Here is a 25737-nt window from a genome sequence, read left to right on the forward strand (position 1 = left end):
CAAAGAGTTTGTATGTTCTCTCCGTGTTTGCGTGGGTTTCCTCCGGGCACTCCGGTTTCCTCCCACATTCCAAAGACATACTGATAGGGATACTAGATTGTGAGCCCCATCGGGGACAGTGATAATAATGTGTGCAAAAACTGTAAAGCGCTGCGGAATATGTTAGCGCTATATAAAAATAAAGATTATTATAAAGCAGTCATCAAAGCAAAAGGTGGCTACTTTGAAGAACCTAGAATATTAGACATAATTTCAGTTGTTTCACACTTTTTTGTTAAGTATATAATTCCACATGTGTTAATAATTTTGATGCCTTCTGTGTGATTGTACAATTTTCATAGTCATGAAAATACAGAAAAAGCTTTAAATGGGAAGGTGTGTCCAAACTTTTGGTCTGTACTGTATGTATATTTTTATATATATATATATATATATATATATATATACACACACACACATGCATACTTTCTTTGTCAGCATATTTATCAACACATTCTCTTCAATAACGAAACACCAGGACACTTGTAGAACTTCTTAGAATAGTACAACAGTGCAAGAAAAGGGCAGCTGAGTGGGTATGGCACATCTGGTAAGAGTGTGAAGGTGCAAAGGGTAAGAACATTTTGGGGTCCCACTCAAACTGAGATAGCAATTCTCATAATACATATACACACTGAAGATAAAATATATAGTATATCAATTGTACATGTGTTATTTTCATTTCTGCGGTAAAACATCATAGAACATTTGTATGAAGTTAACTGATAGATTTGTACATCCTTTATATAATGGTTCTCTGTACAACAACAGCTAAACTCCTTTCCACATTCTTTTTTAATTTAGAAAGACTTGGTCTCAATTTAATCAGATTTCTCATTTTTTTACCCATGGACCTGCAAGTAAGTCAGCCAATACGTCAGACTAGTCAAAGTTATATTCTATTCATATGAGCGGTTGACTGCTGTATAGAAAAAATGACTAGGTTTTAAATACACCTGAATGATTGTAATGTGCCTACAGTGATACCCAGTAGTTATCTTTGAGAACTGCACTTAACACAATTTCAAATTTGACATACATCATAGTCACAATCTACAAGTTGCAATGGTTCATAAAATACCTCTGATTTACTATCTAATGAGCAGATAAACGTTCAACCAATCTGAAAGGATAACACAACATCTTCTCTAATTTGCTTTCTCTAAACTCTGAATTTGATTTTTGGAGTTTGTATTTTTTATAGGAGCCGGAACTGTCAGGCTGGTGTCTATACCGGATGAATTAGGTGAGACAGGGGTTATTCCTTTTGGACTAAAACCTTGGCCCACAACAGCTGGTCTCACACATGGTACAGCAATGGATTGGGAGACTTGAGAACGGTGGACTTTTTTACCTTTGGGTTCACGAGTAGTATCTCTAGATCGTGGCCTTTGAGGCCTTTCCTGTCTGGGGCTTTTAGCCCCACATGGGGAAGGGCTTCGACTCTTCTGTCGAGAAGAACTGGGAAGAATAAGGTCGTGCAATCGTGCAAGTGCTGGACTTCTGCTTCGTGGGGAACGAGCATTTCCTGGGCTGGGACTGCGGGATCGGGATTTGGGCCGGAGGAGGACTTGAGTGCTGTTATCATCCTCTGAACTGGAGTCTGAGCTGTCAGAAGTTGAGCTCGGTTCTGAACCTGGCAGAGAGATCTGGGGCAAAGAGTGAAGGTACAACAAAATACTGATAGAGAAAAGAAAATGTTGACAGTTTCTTACAGAATAAGAATATGTGAATGTAAATGGGAACTGGGACTTCACTTACCTGAAAAGGCTCTGTAACCCCAATTAGGGTGTTCATGTTGTTGCTGTAGTAGCCAAGAAGATATTCACCCGTGCCTCTGGGAAGTGATTCTTCACTGAACATTACCTGTGATAGGAACATATTGATTTCAAGACAACCATGGCAAATAATATTGTATGATCTCATTGTTTTGCTGCACTGCACTACTGGTAAAGCTGTGAGCTAACAACCTGGTGCTGGTATCTTCCTCCATCTGCTTCATCTTCTGTTTTCACCCACACATAAGACACGTAATCTTTATGATGTCGAAACCCAACCTGAAAATAAAGCAGGAGAAGACGTAAGACCACTAGAATTTATAAGATAAATTATACACCTATTTATTGCTTCTCACCTTATAAAGTCCAATCCAGTCCCAAGAACTCTTCATGTAAATGGGAGACCACAGGTAGGTAACACGGGCATCTGCAGGCAGTAACCACTCATCACGTACTGAAATGTGCACAAGTGGGGCAACAAGACAGGTGGAAAACTGAAACAAAACAAACGACTGTAAAGGTGTGTTCACATGGAGTTTTATATGCTGAGTTTTTGGAGCAGAAACTCTCTAAAAACATTTCAACGATTCTCTTGCTGGTCTTCATGAGGGGGCATTTCGGAGCAGATGCTCCTCATGCCTCTTAATAAATCAGGAAAAGCACACAGAGCAGCGTGCGCCACTTTGTGCACCTCTCCACAAACCTTATTTTAACCCTGTTGGAGCAAGATTTGTGGTGTAGCGAACGGCGTCGCTCGTCATGATTTTGATGCGAAGTGGTCGTCACGCCCCTGTCACACCCAGTTTGTCAGAGGTGGGGTGAGAAAGATTTGATAAATTGCCCATTATAACTTTTTATTGAAGAGTTGAAAAGTTTCTACTCTGAAAATTCAGCAAAAAACACATAAATGAGTGTTCTTAGAACCGCTTTTGTCAGGATTATCTTGCCACGCAAACAGGCTGCCGATCATCCAATGAATGAGCAAAATGCATTTACGCAGCGCAAAAAACATCATTCTCAGTGGTGCATCGTCCTGTGTAAACAGGACTCACACTGCCGACAACAATGGCAGACTATGTGTAGTGGGCCATCTTTTACAGATTACTCAGTGCGCATCTTTTACTTTGGTCTGCTTGTGTAAACATATATTTCCGTAAATGTCCGCTGATCGTTAAAGATTTACTGATTGGCAGTCATATTGTGCCACCTGTCAGTCCGTGTCAACAGACCATAACATCTAAATGCAAAGTGCATTGTGAGAGTAGGCATTTACTATCAGATTATTTCCTTGGCATCGTTGTAAGTATTTATTACAGCTTGCACCAGCAGATACAGTGAAGGAAATAAGCATTTGATCCCTTGCTGATTTTGTAAGTTTGCCCACTGACAAAGACATGAACACTCTATAATTTTAAGGGTAGGTTAATTTTAACATTAAGAGATAGAATATCATAAATAAAATCCAGAAAATCACATTGTATAAATGATATAAATTTATTTGCATTTTGCAGTGAGAAATAAGTATTTGATCCCTCTGGCAAACAGGATTTAAAGGGAACCTGTCACCCCAAAAATCGAAGATGAGCTGCGGCCACCGGCATCGGGGCCTTATCTACAGCATTTTGTAATGCTGTAGATAAGCCCCCGATGTATACTGAAAGATGAAAAAGATGGGTGTCACAGTCCGGTCCGGGGCCTCCTATCTTCTTACGATGACGTCCTCTTCTTGTCTTCACACCGCAGCTCCGGCGCAGGCGTACTTTGTCTGCCCTGTTGAGGGCAGAGCAAAGTACTGCAGTGCGCAGGCGCTGGGCCTCTCTGACCTTTCCCGGCGCCTGCACACTGCAGTACTTTGCTCTGCCCTCAACAGGGCAGACAAAGTATGCCTGCGTCGGAGCTGCGGCGTGAAGACAAGAAGAGGACCGTGACGCCCATCGGACCCGGACCTCCCCTGGGTTTCTCATCTTTCAGGATACATCGGGGGCTTATCTACAACATTACAGAATGCTGTAGATAAGCCACTGATGCCGGTGGCAGCAGCTCATCTTCGATTTTTGGGGTGACAGTGTCCCTTTAATACTTGGTGGCAAAACCCTTGTTGGCAAGCACAGCTTTCAGATGTTTTTTGTTGTTGATGATGAGGTTTGCGCACATGTCAGGAGGAATTTTGCTCCACTCCTCTTTGCAGATCATCTCTAAATCATTAAGATTTTGAGGCTGTCGCTTGGCAACTTGGAGCTTCAACTCCCTTCGTAAGTTTTCAATGGGATTAAGGTCTGGAGACTGGCTAGGCCACTCCATGATAGTAACCCCTTTCTGACATTAGACGTACTATCCCGTCGAGGTGGGGTGGGCCTGTATGACCACCGACGGGATAGCACGTCATATGCGATCGTCCGCGCTCACGGGATCGCAGCGTTCCGACGGCATAGGGAAGCATCGCGCAGGGAGGGGGCTCCTTGCGTGCATCCCTGAGACCCTCGGAGCAACGCGATGTGATCGCGTTGCTCCGAGGGTCTCCTACCTCCTTCTCCCTGCAGGCCCCGGATCCAAAATGGCCGCGGGGCTGCTCCCGGGTCCTGCAGGGAAGTGGCTTACAAGCGACTGCTAAGAACAGGCGCTGGTAAGCCAGGAATACTGCCTGTCAGATCGCTGATCTGACACAGTGCTGTGCAAAGTGTCAGATCAGCGATCTGACACCATAGTGCGATGTCCCCCCCTGGGGCAATGTAAAAAAGTAAAAAAATATATATATTTACATATGAAGTGAAAAAATTGGAACAGCATCAAATTACTACCTTACAAGGCATACAGAGCTCTCCCGACCAGCAATCGAATGGTCAAAAAGTAATAAACTCAAAAAAAAGGAAAAGCAGCACAAAATAATTGAAAAAAGTGGACTTTATTGCCTGAACGGGTTCAGGCAATAAAGTCCACTTTTTTTCAATTATTTTGTGCTGCTTTTCCTTTTTTTTGAGTTTATATTTACATATGTAAAAAAAATTCCTAAATAAAGCAAGAAAAAAAAAATTGTTCCAATAAATACATTTCTTTATCTAAATAAAAAAAAACAACAATAAAAGATACACATATTTAGTATTGCCGCGTCCGCAACGACCCGACCTAAAAAACTGTCCCACTAATTAACCCCTTCTGTGAACATCGTAAAAAAAAAAAAAAAAAAAACGAGGTAAAAAACAATGCTTTATCATCGTACCACTGAACAAAAAGTGGAGTAAGACGCAATAAAGAAAAGGATATAAATATCCATGGTACCGCTGAAAACGTCATCTTCTCCCGCAAAAAATGAGCTGCCACACAGCGTCATCAGCGAAAAAATTAAAAAGTTATAGTCCTCAGAATAAAGCGATGCAAAAATAATTATTCTTTGTATAAAATAGTTTTTATCGTACAAAAGCGCCAAAACATAAAAAAATTATATAAATGAGGTATCGCTGTAATCATACTGACCCGAAGAATAAAACTGCTCTATCAATTTTACCAAACGCGGAACGGTATAATTGACCACCACCACCCCCCCCCCCTCAAAAGAAATTCATGAATAGCTGGTTTTTGGTCATTCTGCCTCACAAAAATCGGAATACAAAGCGATCGAAAAATGTCACGTTCCCGAAAATGGTTCCAATAAAAAGTCAACTCATCCCACAAAAAACAAGACCTCACATGACTCTGTGGACCAAAATATGGAAAAATTATAGCTCTCAAAATGTGGAGACGCAAAAACTTTTTTTTGCAATAAAAAGCATCTTTTAGTGTGTGACAGCTGCCAATCATAAAAATCAGCTAAAAAATCCACCATAAATAGTAAATCAACCCCCCTTCATCACTCCCTTAGTTAGGGAAAAATGATAAAATTTACAAAAATGTATTTATTTCCATTTTCCCATTAGGGTTAGGGCTAGGGTTGGGGCTAAAGTTAGGGATGGGGCTAGGGTTAGGCTTGGGGTTGGGGTAAGGGCTACAGTTAGGGTTGGGGCTACAGTTAGGGTTGGGGCTAAAGTTAGGGTTGTGGCTAAAGTTAGGGTTTGGATTACATTTACGGTTGGGATTAGGGTTAGGGGTGTGTCAGAGTTAGGGGTGTTGTTAGGGTTACCATTTGATTAGGGTTAGGGTGTGTTTGGATTAAAGTTTCAGTTAGAATTGGGGGGTTTCCACTGTTTAGGCACATCAGGGGCTCTCGAAACGCGACATGGCGTCTGATCTCAATTCCAGCCAATTCTGCGCTGAAAAAGTAAAACGGTGCTCCTTCCCTTCCAAGCTCTCCCGTGCCCCCAAACAGGGGTTTACCCCAACATATGGGGTATCAGCGTACTAAGGACACATTGGACAACTTTTGGGGTCCAATTTCTCCTGTTACCCTTGGGAAAATACAAAACTGGGGGCTAAAATATAATTTTTGTGGAAAAAAATTAACTGTAGTGAAACTGCGTTATTAACTGTAGTGAAACATTTGGGGGTTCAAAGTTCTCACAACACATCTAGATAAGTTCCTTGGGAGGTCTAGTTTCCAATATGGGGTCACTTATGGGGGGTTTCTACTGTTTAGGTACATCAGGGGCTCTGCAAATGCAACGTGATGCCTGCAGACCAATCCATCTAAGTCTGCATTCCAAACGTCGCTCCTTGCCTTCCGAGCTCTGCCATGCACCCAAATGGTGGTCCCCCCCACATATGGGGTATCAGCGTACTCAGGACACATTGGACAAAAACTTTTGGGGTCGAGTTTCTCCTGTTACCCTTGGGAAAATACAAAACTGGGGTCTAAAAAAGAATTTTTGTGGAAAAAAAAAGAATTTTTATTTTCACGGCTCTGCGTTATAAACTTCTGTGAAGCACTTGGTGGGTCAAAGTGCTTACCACACATCTAGATAAGTTCCTTAGGGGTCTACTATCCAAAATTGTGTCACTTGTGGGGGGTTTCAATGTTTAGGCACATCAGGTGTTGTGAATTCTGTTGTCGGGCTCCCTCCTGTGGTCATGAATGGTACTTCGGCTGGTTCTGTCCATGGACTTCCTCTGGTGGGTGTTTCTGAGTTTCCTTCCACAGGTGACGAGGTTAATTCGTTAGCTGCTGCTCTATTTAACTCCACTTAGATCTTTGCTCCATGCCACCTGTCTATGTTCCAGTATTGGTTTAGTTCACTCCTGGATCGTTCTTGTGACCTGTCTTCCCAACAGAAGCTAAGTTCCAGCTTGTATTTCTTTGGTTTGCTATTTTTCTGTCCAGCTTGCAATTTTTATTGTTGTCTTGCTTGCTGGAAGCTCTGGGACGCAGAGGGAGCACCTCCGCACCGTGAGTCGGTGCGGAGGGTCTTTTTGCGCCCTCTGCGTGGTCTTTTTGTAGGTTTTTGTGCTGATCGCAAAGTAACCTTTCCTATCCTCGGTCTGTTCAGTAAGTCGGGCCTCACTTTGCTAAATCTATTTCATCTCTGTGTTTGTATTTTCATCTTACTCACAGTCATTATATGTGGGGGGCTGCCTTTTCCTTTGGGGAATTTCTCTGAGGCAAGGTAGGCTTTATTTTTCTATCTTCAGGGCTAGCTAGTTTCTTAGGCTGTGCCGAGTTGCATAGGGAGCGTTAGGCGCAATCCACGGCTATTTCTAGTGTGTTTGATAGGATTAGGGATTGCGGTCAGCAGAGTTCCCACGTCCCAGAGCTCGTCCTTTATTATCAGTAACTATCAGGTCATTCCATGTGCTCTTAACCACCAGGTCCATTATTGTCCTGACCACCAGGTCATAACAAAATCAGGGGCTCTCCAAACGCGACATGGCGTCCTATCTCAATTCCAGTCAATTTTGCATTGAAAAGTCATATGGCACTCCTTCCCTTCCGAGCTCTGCTCTTCGCCCAAACGGTGGTTTACCCCCACATATGGGGTATCAGCGTACTCAGGACAAATTGCACAACAACTTTTGGGGTCCAACTTCTTCTGTTACCCTTGGGAAAATATAAAATTGGGGGCGAAAAGATCATTTTTGTGAAAAAATATGATTTTTTTTATTTTTACGGCTCTGCATTATAAACTTCTGTGAAGCAGTAGGTGGGTCAAAGTGCTCACCACACATCTAGATAAGTTCCATAGGGGGTCTACTTTCCAAAATGTTGTCACTTGTGGGGGGTTTCAATGTTTAGGCACATCACGGGCTCTCCAAACGTGACATGGCGTCCTATCTCAATTCCAGTCAATTTTGCATTGAAAAGTCAGACGGCACTCCTTCCCTTCCGAGCTCTGCTGTGCGCCCAAACAGTGGTTTACCCTCACATATGGGGTATCAGCGTACTCAGGACAAATTGAACAACAACTTTTGGTGTCCAATTTCTCCTGTTACCCTTGGTGAAATAAAACAAATTGGAGCTGAATTAAATTTTTTGTGAAAAAAAATTAAATGTTCATTTTTTTTTAAACATACCAAAAATTCCTGTTAAACACCTGAAGGGTTAATAATCTTCTTGAATGTGGTTTTGAGCACCTTGAGATGTGCAGTTTTTAGAATGGTGTCACACTTGGGTATTTTCTATCATATAGACCCCTCAAAGTGACTTGAAATGTGATGTAGTCTCTAAAAAAAAATGGTGTTGTAAAAATGAGAAATTGCTGGTCAACTTTTAACCCTTAGGCTAGGTTCACACTGCGTTAGCAGCAGCCCGTTCAGCACATACGCTAACGGGCTGCTGTAACGCAAGTGCCGGCGTTTGCATCGCGCTAGCGCAGATAGAGCATCTGCTAGCTCTCTCTGTGCTAGCAGTGACGGAAACGCTGCAGCCCGCGTCTCGGGGTCCTTCACTCAATGACGGCACATACTGTAGCTAGCGGACGCCCATTGTGGGCGTGCGCTAGCGATGCATCCGACATTGCAGTCTATGGCGGCGTTAACGGACTACGTTACACCGCGTTATGCCGCGGTGTAATGTAGTCCGTTAAACGTACCACCATAACGCAATGTGAACCCAGCCTTATAACTCCGCAACAAAAAAAAATTTGGGTTCCAAAATTGTGCTGATGTAAAGTAGACATGAGGGAAATGTTACTTATTAACTATTTTGTGTGACATATCTCTGTGATTTAAGGGCATAAAAATTCAAAGTTGGAAAATTGCAAAACTTTCTAAATTTTCGCCAAATTTCCGTTTTTTCGACAAATAAACGCAGGTAATATCAATATCTGTTGTGAATTCTGTGGCAGAGTTCACTCCTGTGGTCACAAGTGGTACTTCGGCTGATTCTCTCTGGGATCTTCCGTTTGTGGAGGAAAGTGGTACTGCAGCTTCTGAGTTTCCTCCCTCAGGTGATCTGGTGAGCTCATTAGCTTCTTCTCTACTTAACTCAACCTGATGCTTTGATCTATGCTTCCTGTCAATGTTTCAGTGTGGGACTTGTTTTTTCCCTGGATCATTCCTGTGGCCTGCTGCTCTGCAAAGCTAAGTTTTGCTTATGTTATTTTGTTGCTATTTTTCTGTCCAGCTTGCTTTATTGGTTTTTCTCGCCTGCTGGAAGCTCTGAGACGCAGAGGGACCACCTCCGTACCGTTAGTCGGTGCGGAGGGTCTTTTTGGTCCCCTCTGCGTGGTTTTTTATAGGTTTTTGTGCTGACCGCAAAGTTATCTTCCCTATCCTCGTTCTGTTCAGCTAGTTGGGCCTCACTTTGCTAAATCTGTTTCATCTCTATGTTTGTGTTTTCATCTTACTCACAGTCATTATATGTGGGGGGCTACCTTTTCCTTTGGGGAATTTCTCTGAGGCAAGGTAGGCTTATTTTTCTATCTTCAGGATTAGCTAGTTTCTCAGGCTGTGACGAGGCGCCTAGGTTCTGGTCAGGAGCGCTCCACGGCTACCTTTAGTGTGGTTTGATAGGCTTAGGGATTGCGGTCTGCAGAGTTCCCACGTCTCAGACCTCGTTCTATTATTTTGGGTTATTGTCAGTTCACTGTATGTGCTCTGACCTCCATGTCCATTGTGATTCTGAATTGCCTTTCATAACAAATATCATGAAGTACAATATGTCACGAGAAAACAAAGTCAGAATCATCAGGATCCGTTGAAGTGTTCCAGAGTTATAACCTCATAAAGGGACAGTGGTCAGAAGTGTAAAAATTGGCCTGGTCATTAACGTGCAAACCACCCTTGGGGGTAAAGGGGTTAATGTGCTTCTATTTGAGCCACTCCTTTGTGGCCTTGGCTGTATGTTTTGGTTCATTGTCTTGCTGGAAGACCCAGCCATGACTCATTTTTAACGTCCTGGCGGAGGGAAGGAGGTTGTCGCTCCGGATCTTACAGTACATGGCTCCATCCATTCTTCCATTGATGCGGAGAAGTAGTCCTGTGCCCTTAGCAGTGAAACACCCCAAACACATAAGATTCCACCTTCATGCTTGACAGTGGGGATGGTGTTCTTTGGGTCATAGGAAGCATTTCTCTTCCTCCAACACAGCGAGTTGAGTTAATGTCAAAGAGCACAATTTTTGTCTCATCTGACCCCAGCACCTTCTCCCAATCACTCACAGAATCATCCAGGTATTCATTAGCAAACTTCAGATGGGCCTGCACATGTGCCTTCTTGAGCTGGGGTACTTTGCAGGCACTGCAGGACTTTAAATCTTTATGGCGTAATGTGTTACCAATGGTTTCCTTGGTAACTGTAGTCGCAGCTGCCTTGAGATCAGTGACAAGTTCCCCCCCGCCGTAGTTTTAGGCTGATCTCTCACCTTCCTCATGATCAAGGATACCCCATGAGGAGAAATTTTTGCATGGTGCCCCAGATCAATGTCGATTGACAGTCATTTTGTATTTCCTTCATTTTCTTACTATTGCACCAACAGTTGTCTCCTTCTCACCCAGCATCTTACTTATGGTTTTGTAGCCCATTCCAGCTTTGTACAGGTCTATGATCTTGTCCCGACATCTTTATAAAGCTCTTTGGTCTTGTCCATGTTGTAGAGGTTAAAGCCTGACTGATTAATTGAGTCTGTGGAAAGGAGTCTTTTATAAAGGTGACTATGAAAGACAGCTGTCCATAATGCAGGTAACGAGTTGATTAAGAGCATCTAACTGGTCTGTAGGAGCCAGAACTCTTAATGGTTGGTAGGTGATCAAATACATATTTGTCACTGCAAAATGCAAATAAATCTATATAATTTATACAATATGATTTTCTGCCTAAGCAGCATCGATAGTAAAAAGATCTAATGTTAAAAATAATAAAATAAAAATAAAAAAATGGTTATTCTCACCATCCGACGGCCCCTGATCTCCTCAGCGGTGCACGAGGCGGCTTCCGTTCTCATGGATGCTTTGCGCAAAGGACCTTTGTGATGTCACGGCCACGTGACCGCGACGTCATCCCAGGTCCTTCGCACAAAGCATCCCTGGGAACGGAAGCTGTCGTGTGCACCGCTGAGAGGCGGGAGGACTCCGGGGGCCATCGGAAGGTAAGGATATCACTAATTTTTATTTTAATTATTTTTTTAACAGGGATATGGTGCCCAGTCCGTGGAGGAGAGTCTTCTCTCCTCCACCCTGGGTACCATCCGCACCATCCGTGAAGGAAAGTCTTCTCTCCTCCACCCTGGGTACCATCTGCACATGATCCGCTTACTTCCCGCATGGTGGGCATAGCCCCATGCGGGAAGTAAGCGGATCAATGCATTCCTATGTGTGCGGAATCCCCGCGATTCCGCAAAATTAATGAACATGCTGCGTTTTTTTCCGGAATGCGTTTCCGCTCTGGAAAAAAACGTACCATGTGCACAAAAATTGCGGATTGCACTCTAATAATAGGATGCTTAATGTATGCGTTTTTTTGCGGTTTTATTGTGTTTTTATAGCGAAAAAAACGCAAAAAATCTGGAACGTATGCACACATCCTCAGTGTTTTATCAGTTTTTCTCGTATGCAAAAAGATTTCTCAAGTTACTTGAATCAGTCAGTGAAAAGTGGACAGCACATGGATGCAACTAGGATGTCATCAGTGTGTTACCGAGTTTTTCATGGGCCCACAGACTTGTATTGTCTCCAGACGTCTGAATGAGGCCTGATTATGATAGAAGCTTTTTGCATACTAAGATTTAGCAAAGTAATGAAATAGAAGGACTGAGTACGACTATCCAGCTGTAGAAATTTCATGGACAATGATGCAGCTGGATGGTCGCTGTGATGCTCATCTTCACTATATTGTTTCTGTTTGAGTGGAAATGTGGACAGCTTCTTACTAAGAGCTTCTCTGGCGTTCTTACAGCAGCAAAGAGTCAAAATCCAAAATAATGCCCAAAGTTCAATGAGAGCCGATGAATGTGATATGCGAGTGCCCGCATTGTTTTGTCTGTAGATTGTACCCATTATATTAGGTATTGCTCTCCCTAGTAAGGTGTTACATTCAGAATGAGGATAGTAACACAAAGTTAGACTACACTAGTATGACTGCGGACCGTCTATCCTTTCTTTTTGCCATACCCACAATATCATTATGCCAATACAACCCTATGCAAAACCCCAGAATGGTATAAAATAATATCCTGTATTCTAGGATCTACAAGCATTCCTCATACTGGTAGGGATGACACCATATCTCTGTATTAATGATGACTGGTGTGCACCACAAGATAACAATGACATCGATTGAACTATTGATTGCAATCTTACCTTTACGGTGAAAATAGCAGACACAGGTTTGTGGTCACTCTCTGTGTATTGCATATGAGATCCATAGCTGAGCAGTGTTGCGGACAGGCCCGCAGACACACTGCTGCTCGTGTCAGACTGTGAAATTGGATTTTTCATTTTCCATAGAATTCGGTCAGTCCATGCTGGCTTTCTCTTTTTAGAACTGAATATTGCATGAATATAGAAAAAGATAATTCCACAGGAGGTAAGCTTAAATAGATTGTTCAGTCTTGGTTCATAAATATTGGAGCAATAGGGGTCCAACATCTTGCACAGTCACCTATCTGGTGCCATTTACCCAGCAACTGTCAGATGTAACCATTGAACCCAGCTGTACAGTAAACTTTCATACAATGTGTAGCAGCAGCTGCTGAGTGCTGCAGAACGCCTCCTATTGATAGAATTGGGGCTGTTCTGCTCCGCAGCAGATGCTACACATTGAATAGAAGTTCGCTGCACAGCTGTGTTTAAGGCTTATTTCTGACAGCAGCCTGAGCTTATAACTGACAGATGAGGATGCCAGGTAATGGACCCCACTGATCCGATGTTGATGACCTATTACAAGGATAAGCTATCAATATGTGACCGGTTAACCCTTTAAGTGCACATAATTCCAGAAAATACCCCAAAATGTGAAAACTTCCATAAATCTGCTAATGCATTGTACTCCTTTACATACATACTTACCTAGTATCATAGATGTTGGTCCCAACATCATACTTATATGTGGGAGGGAAGGTCAGGGGCCCTTCCATAAAGCCAGAAAGCACATGTTCACAGCATTTTTCCATGTTTAGCTGTAAGGAGAGATTATGACTGGATTTAGGTAGTTTTACAGGTATCTTTGTTTGCCACAAGTTATAGGTCTCCTTTTCACAAAGTATACATTAATAAGTAGTGCAATAAAAAAAAAAAAAAAGACTTTGCAGCATGATTTGCTTTATCATCAATTGATGATACCACAGGCAGTTCATCTGTCTTTATCTGTTAATGGGTCTTTCCGTAGAATCCCAAGACTTTAGGCCTAAACTTCCTTAAATGTCCTGTCCTATGGATGAATAAAAACATTCAGAAGAAGCGAGAGACCAGAAGCAGCTCTCACTTTCTTCGGATGTCTATTACGTCCATAGGAGAGAAGTGTGAAGTAAGCACTGATGGGCCTCAGTACTGGACAACCTGTTTAAGGGTGACTGCAAGAATCGTGGCATGTAACTACATGTCTAGTCAGGAGATTAGGAGTTTTGTATCAGAAGAGTAGGCCCATAGTCCCTATATATTGGGAAAGTACAACCCCTGGCAAAAATTATGGAATCACCGGCCTTGGAGGATGTTCATTCAGTTGTTAAATTTTGTAGAAAAAAAGCAGATCACAGACATGGCACAAAACTAAAGTCATTTCAAATGGCAACTTTCTGGCTTTAAGAAACACTAAAAGAAATCAATAACAAAAATGTGGTAGTCAGTAATGCTTACTTTTTTAACCAAGCATAGGGGAAAATTATGGAATCACTCAATTCTCAGCCTCCTTTTCTGCTCGCTTTCTAAAACTGAACATGGACAAAACATAATTCATCATCTTTCCCTCATCTCACTCTACCCCTCCACCATACCTATCCATCAATGTCTGCTCGCTTTCCCCAGTCCTGCATGCTCGGTGCCTCGGGTTGATCCTCGACTCTGCCCTCCCTTTCAAGCCACATATCCAAGCCCTTACCTCTTCCTGCCGTCTCAAACTCAAAATTATTTCCTGGATCCGCGCATTCCTCGACAACGAAACCACAAAAACACTAGTGCACGTCCTTATCATCTCCCGCCTTGAATACTGCAACCTCCTACTCTCTGGATTCCCCTCTAGCACTCTGGCACCACTCCAATCCATCCTACACTCTGCTACCCGACTAATCTATCTGTCTCCCCGCTATTCCCCAGCCTCTCGCCTATGATAAGCCTTTCACTGGCTTCCTATCGTCTAGAGGCTACAGTTCAAAAAAGCTATGACATACAAAGCCATCCACAACCAGTCTCCTCCATACATTTGCGACATGGTCTCCCGGTACTTACCTACACACAAAATTCGATCCTCACAAGATCTCTATCTCTACTCCCCACTTATCTCTTCTTCCCACAACCGCATCCAAGACTTCTCCCGTGCTTCCCCCATACTCTGGAACTCTCTACCCCAACACATCAAACTCTCACCATAGAAACCTTCAAAAATAACCTGAAGACTCACCTCTTCCGACAAGCCTACAGCCTGCAGTGATCCTCAAGCTACTGAACCGCCGCACGACCAGCTCTACCCCCTCCTAGTGTGTCCTCACCCATCCCCTGCATACTGTGAGCCCTCGTGGGCAGAGTTCTCCCTCCTTCTGTACCTGTTAGTGCCTTGTTTTTTGCTCATGCTTATTGTATATGTCTATATTTGCCCCATTTTCACATGTAAAGCGCCAAGCGCCATGGAATAAATGGCGCTATAAAAATGTATAATAATAATATTATATATACACACACACACACACACACATACATATCAAACACTCTGTGTTTGGCTGGACTTTTTGGAGGTTTTAGGTAGGGATATGCTGTACCCCTGATATCTTCCAACATACTGCAGGGAAGGCTATGGGTGTGCAGCTGTAAGGTCAGCAGAGCACTATGAGTGGAAGGAGGAGGCCTGACGGCATTGCAGCAGAGCACTAAACCAGGTCCTATGAAACTGAGAAGTCCCAAAGCGGTGCAGCGACTATCCTATAATCCAGAAAACCAAACCCCAAGTGCCTGTCTCCGTCCTTAGAGGCTGGAGATGGCTGCCGAGATCAGGAAGGCGCTTCTCACAATGTGCAAGAAGCGCCATGTAGGTGGGCGGAACCACCGGCGTGACACGCGGTTGTGGGCAGAGTTACCGGCTTGCGACCTAGCAAGGGCCGAAGCTGGGGACTAAATTAGCGGTGCCCGGCTGGAAAAGGCGACTGGGCCCGCGACGTGCTCAGGAGCCCCCCTTCCTGGAGGAAAAACTCACCGCCGGAGCCTGGATGAGAAGGCAGAGCAGAGCAGCCACTCTGCATGCAGGTCAGGGCTGCGACACGGACGGTGAGGAACCATCAATCACCCGTCCCCTTTAAGGGGGAGATGGAGAGGGACTGTCCAGCTCCTTGCCACACCTCTGATCCATCAGTGGTGGTGCAGTGGGAGCAGCACGGACGCCATGGGGGCCTCTGTGTATCCTAAGGGTTCACTCCCCTGGGATTTCACAGGGCTATGTACGGCTGTAGCCTGGCTCAGAAGGGGGTACATGGAGGTGACACTCCATGTTCCCGTCTGTTGCTGGTGCGGGGAGATCAGCACCCTGAAGGGAACCGTCTCCCCTATGATAGCTCAGGCATGGCATCCCACGTCGCAGGAGAGGATATGGGGAGGCAACACTCCCAGTGCTTGCATGTTGTTGGTTGGGGGAGATCGGCCCCTTGAAAGGGTCCGTCGCCCCAGTCTTCCTCGTGAAAAAGGGTTAAAAACGTAAAAAAAATTGAAAATAAAATTAAAAAGTATGGTCTGAATAGCAGACCCCGTGTGCCTCCTACGGACACTAACAGTGAACTGGTTCGATCCGGAGCCAGTGGGTGGTGTATACTGCAGAAGAGGAGCTAACCCTTTTTTGTATTCACTTAGTGTCAGCCTCCTAGCGGCAGCAGCATACACCCACGGTCCTGTGTCCCCCAATGTGGGGAAGGAGAAATCCATGCTGCAGTGTGTGCAAACTTGGTCAAGAACTACAGGAAACATCTGATCTCTGTAATTGCAAACCAAGGTTTCTGTACCAAATATTAAGTTCTGTTTTTCTATTGTATCAAATAGCAATTTCATGCAATAAACTGTAAATTAGGTATGTAAGAATCACACACTGTGATTTTCTGGATTTTTTTTTTTTTAGGATTCTGTCTCTCACAGTTGAAGTGTGCCTACGATAAAAATTACAGCCCTCTTCATTATTTCTAGGTGGGAAAACTTGTACAACTGGCAGTGTATCAAGTACGTACTTATTTTCCCTACTGTATATTTTCCCTTATTCACACTGAGGTCAACATTGACACGTGGTAAGGTTTTAAATATTAGACAGTGTAGGACTGTCCTGATCAGAGTTACCTTGACGAGGTGGGATGGCTTTTATGCTATTTTTGATCAAAAACAGTATTATTAAAAACTCTGTTATTTTTTTTAACTTATTTACAGCAGGGTTTTTGCTCCTTTTTTCTCTTGTAGGTTTTATATGTTTTGTGGCCAATGTGAACATGCGTTTATGTGCTGCATGTGTACCAACTTAAGTCAAGCTCAATTTTTGTGTTTTTTCTGTATATTTTATATGTAGTTACTTTGAAAATTCGATTTGAAAGTTTAAGCTCAGCTTTCTGGTTAAATATGATTCCTACTGACATTGAAGAATGTGTTTCTTATGTGTGTCTATTTACCCCATTCTACCCTCGTCCTCACCTGATCTTTCTCCCAAAGCAGAGACAGTTTGTTGCCTTGGACAGCAGACTTCACAAAATACAGGTCTAGGTCATCTATTCGGAAATTTAAGTCTCCAAACCAGAACACCAGGCTGAAATGATATACAGAAGAAATTAATTGTGCCTAAAACAAATATATCTCAGAAGAAGAAGAAGTATTGCAAACTGAACAACCAACAGAAAATCATAGTGCTCAAGGTAATTAGCGGATTGCTATACTCCAATATGTAAGTTTTAGATGTTCGGTGACACCATGAATAGCCTGTCTAATCAAATTTCTACATTTTGTCTCATTTTTATTTTCTATTAACCCCTTTCTGACATCAGACGTACTATCACGTCGAGGTGGGGTGGGCCCCTATGACCACCGACGGGATAGTACGTCATATGCGATCGGCAGCGCTCACGGGGGGAGCGCCGCCGATCGCGGCCGGGTGTCAGCTGCTTATCGCAGCTGACATCCGGCACTATGTGCCAGGAGCGGTCATGGATCGCCCCCGGCACATTAACCCCCGGCACACCGCGATCAAAGATGATTGCGATGTGCCGGTGGTACAGGGAAGATTCCCGCAGGGAGGGGGCTCCCTGCGGGCTTCTCTGAGCCCCCCGCAGCAACGTGATGTGATCGCGTTGCTGCGAGGGTCTTACCTCCCTCCCTGCCTGCTCCAGCCCCGGATCCAAGATGGCCGCGGATCCGGGTCCTGCAGGGAGGGAGGTGGCTTCACAGAGCCTGCTCAGAGCAGGCACTGTGAAGCCTGCAGCGCTGCAAGTCAGATCAGTGATCTGACAGAGTGCTATGCAAACTGTCAGATCATTGATCTGTGATGTCCACCCCCTGGGACAAAATAAAAAAGTAAAAAAAAAAATTTCCAAATGTGTAAAAAAATAAAAATATTCCTAAATAATGAAAAAAAAAAAATATTATTCCCATAAATACATTTCTTCATCTAAATAAAAAAAAAAAACAATAAAAGTAAACATATTTAGTATCGCCGCGTCCGTAACGACCCGACTTATAAAACTGGCCCACTAGTTAACCCCTTCAGTAAACACCGTAAGAAAAAAAAAAAAAACAAGTCAAAAAACAACGCTTTATCATCATACCGCCGAACTAAAAGTGGAATAACACGCGATCAAAAAGACAGATATAAATAACCATGGTACCGCTGAAAGCGTCATCTTGTCCTGCAAAAAACGAGCCGCCATACAGCATCATCAGCAAAAAATAAAAAAGTTATAGTCCTGAGAATAAAGCGATGCAAAAATAATTATTTTTTCTGTAAAATAGTTTTTATCGTATAAAAGCGCCAAAACATAAAAAAATTATATAAATAAGGTGTCGCTGTAATAGTACTGACCCGAAGAATAAAACTGATTTATCAATTTTACCAAACGCGGAACGGTATAAACGCCTCCTCCAAAAGAAATTCATGAATAGCTGGTTTTTGGTCATTCTTCCTCACAAAAATCAGAATAAAAAGCGATCAAAAAATGTCACGTGCCCGAAAATGTTACCAATAAAAACGTCAACTCGTCCCGCAAAAAAACAAGACCTCACATGACTCTGTGGACCAAAATATGGAAAAATTATAGCTCTCAAAATGTGGTAACGCAAAAAATATTTTTTGCAATAAAAAGCGTCTTTCAGTGTGTGACGGCTCCCAATCATAAAAATCCGCTAAAAAACTCGCTATAAAAGTAAATCAAACCCCCCTTCATCACCCCCTTAGTTATGGAAAAATTAAAAAAAATGTATTTATTTCCATTTTCCCATTAGGGCTAGGGTTAGGGCTAGGGTTAGGGTTAGGGCTAGGGTTAGGGCTAGGGTTAGGGCTAGGGTTAGGGTTGGGGCTACAGTTAGGGTTGGGGCTAAAGTTAGGGTTTAGATTACATTTACAGTTGGGAATAGGGTTGGGATTAGGGTTAGGGGTGTGTCAGGGTTAGAGGTGTGGTTAGGGTTACCGTTGTAATTAGGGTTAGGGGTGTGTTTGGATTAGGGTTTCAGTTATAATTGGGGGGTTTCCACTGTTTAGGCACATCAGGGGCTCTCCAAACACGACATGGCGTCCGATCTCAATTCCAGCCAATTCTGCGTTGAAAAAGTAAAACAGTGCTCCTTCCCTTCCGAGCTCTCCCGTGTGCCCAAACAGGGGTTTACCCCAACATATGGGGTATCAGCGTACTCAGGACAAATAGGACAACTTTTGGGGTCCAATTTTTCCTGTTACCCTTGGGAAAATACAAAACTGGGGGCTAAAAAATAATTTTTGTGGGAAAAAAATTTTGTTTTATTTTTATGGCTCTGCATTATAAACTTCTGTGAAGCCCTTGGTGGGTCAAAGCGCTCACCACACATCTAGATAAGTTCCCTAGGGGGTCTACTTTCCAAAATGGTGTCACTTGTGGGGGGTTTCTACTGTTTAGGTACATTAGGGGCTCTGCAAACGCAATGTGACACCTGCAGACCATTCCATCTAAGTCTGCATTCCAAATGGCGCTCCTTCCCTTCCGAGCCCTCCCATGCGCCCAAACAGTGGTTCCCCCCCACTTATGGGGTATCAGCGCACTCAGGACAAATTGGGCAACAAATTTTGGGGTCCAATTTCTCCTGTTACCTTTGGGAAAATACAAAACTGGGGGCTAAAAAAATAATTTATGTGGGAAAAAATTTTTGTTTTATTTTTACGGCTCTGCATTATAAACTTCTGTGAAGCCCTTGGTGGGTCAAAGCGCTCAAAACACATCTAGATAAGTTCCTTAGGGGGTCTACTTTCCAAAATGGTGTCACTTGTGGGGGGTTTCAATGTTTAGGCACATCAGTGGCTCTCTAAACGCAACATGGCGTCTCAATTCCTGTCAATTTTGCATTGAAAAGTCAAACTGCGCTCCTTCCCTTCCGAGCTCTCCCATGCGCCCAAACAGTGGTTTACCCCCACATGTGGGGTATCAGCATATTCAGGACAAATTGTACAACAACTTCTGGGGTCCAATTTCTTCTCTTACCCGTGGGAAAATAAAACATTGGGTGCGAAAAGATAATTTTTGTGAAAAAATATGATTTTTTATTTTTACGGTTCTACATTATAAACTTCTGTGAAGCACTTGGTGGGTCAAAGTGCTCACCACACCTCTAGATAAGTTCCTTAGGGGGTCTACTTTCCAAAATGGTGTCACTTGTGGGGGGTTTCAATGTTTAGGCACATCAGGGGCTCTCCAAACACAACATGGTGTCCCATCTCAATTCCAGTCAATTTTGCATTGAAAAGTCAAACGGCGCCCAAACAGTGGTTTACCCCCACATATGGGGTATCGGTGTACTCAGGACAAATTGTACAACAACTTTTGGGGTCCATTTTCTCCTGTTACCCTTGGTAAAATAAAACAAATTGGAGCTGAAGTAAATTTTTTGTGAAAAAAAGTTAAATGTTCATTTTTATTTAAACATTCCAAAAATTCCTGTGAAGCACCAGAAGGGTTAATAAACTTCTTGAATATGGTTTTTAGCACCTTGAGGGGTGCAGTTTTTAGAATGGTGTCACACTTGGGTATTTTTTCATATAGACCCCTCAAAATGACTTCAAATGAGATGTGGTCCCTAAAAAAAAATGGTGTTGTAAAAATGAGAAATTGCTGGTCAACTTTTAACCCTTATAACTCCCTAACAAAAAAAATTTTTGGTTCCAAAATTGTGCTGATGTAAAGTAGACATGTGGGAAATGTTACTTATTCACTGTGTGATTTACAGTTAGGTCCATATATATTTGGACAGAGCCAACATTTTTCTAATTTTGGTTATAGACATTACCACAATGAATTTTAAACAAAACAATTCAGATGCAGGTAAAGTTCAGACTTTCAGCTTTCATTTTGGATAAAAGGTTTAGGAGTTTCAGCTCCTTAACATGTGCCACCCTGTTTTTAAGGGACCAAAAGTAATTGGACAGATTCAATAATTTTAAAGAAAATGTTCATTTTTAGTGCTTGGTTGAAAACCCTTTGTTGGCAATGACTGCCTGAAGTCTTGAACTCATGAACATCACCAGATGCTGTGTTTCCTCCTTTTTGATGCTCTGCCAGGTCTTCACTGCGGTGGTTGTCAGTTGCTGTTTGTTTGTGGGCCTTTCTGTCTGAAGTTTAGTCTTTAACAAGAGAAATGCATGCTCAATTGGGTTGAGATCAGGTGATTGACTTGGCCATTCAAGAATATTCCACTTCTTTGCTTTAATAAACTCCTGGGTTGCTTTGGCTTTATGTTTTGGGTCATTGTCCATCTGTAGTATGAAATGACGACCAACCAGTTTGGCTGCATTTGGCTAGATCTGGGCACACAGTATGGCTCTGAATACCTCAGAATTCATTTGGCTGCTTCTGTCCTGTGTCACATCATCAATAAACACTAGAGACCCAGTGCCACTGGCAGCCATGCATGCCCAAGCCATCACACTGCCTCCGCCGTGTTTTACAGATGATGTGGTATGCTTTGGATCATGAGCTGTACCATGCATTCACCATACATTTCTCTTTCCATCATTCTGGTAGAGGATGATCTTGGTTTCATCTGTCCAAAGAATGTTCTTCCAGAACTGTGCTGGCTTTTTCAGATGCTTTTTAGCAAAGTCCAGTCTAGTCTTTTTATTCGTGATGCTTATGAGTGGCTTGCACCGTGCAGTGAACCCTCTGTATTTACTTTCATGTAGTCTTCTCTGTATGGTAGATTTGGATATTGATACGCCGACCTCCTGGAGAGTGTTGTTCACTTGGTTGGCTGTTGTGTAGGGGTTTCTCTTCACCATGGAGATTATTCTGGGATCATCCACCACTGTTGTCTTCCGTGGGCGCCCAGGTCTTTCTGCATTAATGAGTTCACCAGTGCTTTCTTTCTTTCTCAGGATGTACCAAACTGTAGATTTTGCCACCCCTAATATTGTAGCAATTTCTCGGATGGGTTTTTTCTGTTTTCGCAGCTTAAGGATGGCTTGTTTCACCTGCATGGAGAGCTCCTTTGACCGCATGTTTACTTCACAGCAAAACCTTCCAAATGCAAGCACCACACCTCAAATCAACTCCAGGCCTTTTATCTGCATAATTGAGAATGACATAACAAAGGGATTGCCCACACCTGTCCATGAAATATCCTTGGAGTCAATTGTCCAATTACTTTTGGTCCCTTTAAAAACAGGGTGGCACATGTTAAAGAGCTGAAACTCCTAAACCCTTCATCCAATTTTAATGTGGATACCCTCAAATGAAAGCTGAAAGTCTGAACTTCAACTGCATCTGAATTGTTTTGTTTAAAATTCATTGTGGTAATGTCTATACCCAAAATTAGAAAAATGTTGTCTGTCCAAATATATATGGACCTAACTGTAATTGCATAAAAATTCAAAGTTGGAAAATTGCGAAATTTTCATAATTTTCGCCAAATTTCCGTTTTTTTTCCACAAATAAACGCAGGTAATATCAAAGAAATGTTACCACTGTCATGAAGTACAATATGTCACGAGAAAACAATGTCAGAATCACCGGGATCCGTTGAAGCGTTCCAGAGTTATAACCTCATAAAGGGACAGTGGTCAGAATTGTAAAAATTGGCCCGGTCATTAACGTGCAAACCACCCTTGGTCGTAAAGGGGCTAATAACAATAAAATTAAAAAAACACAAAAATGGAACACAATTTAGTGAACTCACTACTCCGCATGGCAGCTTATGAGTTTCATAAAAGTACACCTTTCCGAAACCTGTAAGATGGGATGAACCGATTTTTACTATAGATTTTAATATTTCTATTCAATCAGGGATCTATTCTGGTGTCGGACTATTCCTATAGTTTTTTTTTTCTTTTTACTATGGCTGACCTTAGAAAACAAAACTGGAAAACTGGTTTTATAAATTGAGAATACAAAACATTTTTTTCACATACTGAAGACAACCATAGATATTCTGAGGTTTCATAAATGATGTTGTAAGACCCACTCTTAAAATTAGAACATATCAATGTTATAATCCAACCTACACAACCTGGCAGTCGTTATTAATATGTTATTGTGACGGTATCCATGTGTTTGCATACATTTGTATAACCATAAAAACCTGTTCTGAGACCTCTTATTGTGCCCATGTAGGCTCATTTTCATATGGCTGCTCCCAGTCCTCCTAATTTTCACTAGAGCAACAAGTAACAAACATGACATTTCCCTGCATTAAACTAGTGTGACATCAACACCGAGATTTAACTCTTTCTATTCAGACATAAAAGTTCTGCATAATTCCTGAGCCTTCAGTCTGTTTTTAGTGGAACTTTAAATTTTGGAAAGATGAGGAGTAAGTATTTTACAGAAATTAAAAGGACAGATGAGGCAAGGAAAAGGGAAAAGCATACGGTATATTAACTTAGTATTACTCCTGTTATTATTCCCCAGACAGGAGGGGTTTTTCTGAATTGAGTGGGGAATTATTATCATACTTGTGTTTTCTATGGTGTCTTTTGTACACATTATCAAAAGTCATAAAATCTTTATAATAATAAAAATAAAAAAATAAGGAGGTACAGTATGTCGAATGAGTTTTCTGAAAGCAGAAAGCGACTGTGAACAGAAGCTATCTTTAAAGCCGAGGCATGCAGGAATCCATTGACCTCAGCATACCCGACTACTCAGTCATTCGTATCCACGACAGGTTTCTAAATGGAAAAGTGTTTGATTGACAGGTCTCTTACCATACATAAATAGGGAGAGACTTATTAAGAGTACTAGATGGTGGCCCTATTCTAACGCATCGGGTATTCTAGAATATGTATGTATGTATATATATATAGCAGCCACATAGCATATAGCAGAGGCCACGTAACAGACAGCCACGTAGTATATAGCACAGCCATGTAGTATGTAGGAGCCACGTAGTATAGAACACAGCCACGTAGTATATAACACAGCCCACATAGTATATAACACTGTCCACATAGTATATAACACTGCCCACGCAGTATATAACACTGCGCATGAAGTACATAACACTGCCCACGTAGTATATAACACTGCCCACGTAGTACCGTGTATAACACTGCACACATAGTATATAACACTGCCCACGTAGTATATAACACTGGCCACTAACTATATAACACTGCCACATGGTATATAACACAGCCCACGTAGTATATAACACTGCCCACGTAGTATAAAACACAGTCCACGTAGTATATAACACTGCGCACGTAGTATATAACACTGCCACATGGAATATATCACAGCCCACGTAGTATATAACACAGCCCACGTAGTATATAACACTGTCCACGTAGTATATAACAGCCCACGTAGTATATAACACTGCCCACGTAGTACGGTATATAACACTGAGCACGTAGTATATAACACAGACAGCCACGCAGTATATAACACAGGCCACGCAGTATATAACACTGCCCACATAGTATATAACACTGCCCATATAGTATATAACACTGCCCACGTAATATATAACACTGCCCACGTAGTATATAACACAGGCCACGCAGTATATAACACTGCCCACGTAGTATATAACACTGCCCACGTAGTATATAACACTGCCCACGTAGTATATAACACAGTCCATGTAGTATATAACACTGCGCACGTAGTATATAACACTGCCCACGTAGTATATAACACAGTCCATGTAGTATATAACACTGCCCACGTAGTATATAACACTGCCCACGTAGTATATAACACTGCCCACGTAGTATATAACACTGCGCACGTAGTATATAACACAGCCCATGTAATATATAGCATCCATGCAGTATATAACACAGCCCACGTAGTATAACATTGCCCATGTAGTATATAAAATTGCCCACGTAGTATATAACACTGCCCACGCAGTATATAACACAGGCCACACAGTATATAACACTGCCCACGTAGTATATAGCACTGTGGGCACCATATCCCTGTTAAAAAAAGAATGAAAATAAAAAATAATTATATACTCACCCTCCGGCGTTCAGCGAAGCTGTCCCTATGTGCGCTACGCGGCCGCCAGCTTCCGTTCCCAGCGATGCATTGTGAAATTACCCAATGACTTGACCGCTACGTCATCATCTCGCGACACCGCAATGCAAGGCCCGGAGCGTCGCGATAAGCGGGAAAGGCGCCGGAAGGTGAGTATAAAATGATTTTTCATTTATTTTCTTATTTTTAACATTAGATCTTTTTACTATTGATGCTGCATAGGCAGCATCAATAGTAAAAAGTTGGTCACACAGGGTTAATAGCAGCGTTAACGGACTGCGTTACATCGCAGCATAACGAGGTGTAACGCAGCCATTAACCCTGTGTGAGTGCTGACTGGAGGGGAGTATGGAGGGGGCACCGACAGAGAGTAGGAAGGGGCGAATTTGAGGCCGCGACCAATCAGTGACGCGGGATTTCCGTGACAGACAAACAGACAGACAAACATACGCAAGTGCCCCTTAGACAATTATATAGTAGATGTTCCCACGACATGCCTAAAGTTGCCGATGTAATCACATCCGCCGGTGCCTTTGCTTTATATATTAAAGCGTGGCTTCCAAACAAACCTCCGTGGGTGGCACCATATTAACACCCCGGCAGCAGGCGCGCTATCTGGGTGTTATGTTTGACTCCGATCTCTCCTTCACCTCCCATATACAATCTCTTGCCCGCTCGTGCCGCTTACACCTAAAGAACATCTCTAGAATCCGCCCTTTTCTCACCATGGAAACAAC

The 25737-nt window shown here is 42.6% G+C and overlaps 1 protein-coding gene across 2 annotated transcripts in view; it reads right to left on the reverse strand.

Moving 5' to 3' along the window:
* Positions 1 to 472: 472 nt before the first annotated feature.
* INPP5J (inositol polyphosphate-5-phosphatase J) overlaps positions 473 to 25737 on the reverse strand; it is a 115622-nt gene continuing 90357 nt past the window's right edge. The window contains exons 7-13 of one of the 2 annotated variants that reach the window (XM_069760236.1): positions 16983 to 17094; positions 13185 to 13294; positions 12477 to 12660; positions 2174 to 2311; positions 2010 to 2096; positions 1801 to 1905; positions 473 to 1688 (exon numbers count right to left, since the gene is read on the reverse strand). In XM_069760236.1, the coding sequence (XP_069616337.1) occupies positions 1188 to 1688; positions 1801 to 1905; positions 2010 to 2096; positions 2174 to 2311; positions 12477 to 12660; positions 13185 to 13294; positions 16983 to 17094 (1237 nt within the window). In that variant the 3' untranslated portion in view covers positions 473 to 1187. Of the gene's footprint in view, positions 1720 to 1800; positions 1906 to 2009; positions 2097 to 2173; positions 2312 to 12476; positions 12661 to 13184; positions 13295 to 16982; positions 17095 to 25737 lie in introns of both variants that reach the window. The other variant, XM_069760238.1, reaches the window with a different exon arrangement.

This window comes from Ranitomeya imitator, chromosome 1 (genome assembly GCF_032444005.1).
Source record: "Ranitomeya imitator isolate aRanImi1 chromosome 1, aRanImi1.pri, whole genome shotgun sequence".
In the NCBI taxonomy this organism is placed as follows: domain Eukaryota; kingdom Metazoa; phylum Chordata; class Amphibia; order Anura; family Dendrobatidae; genus Ranitomeya; species Ranitomeya imitator.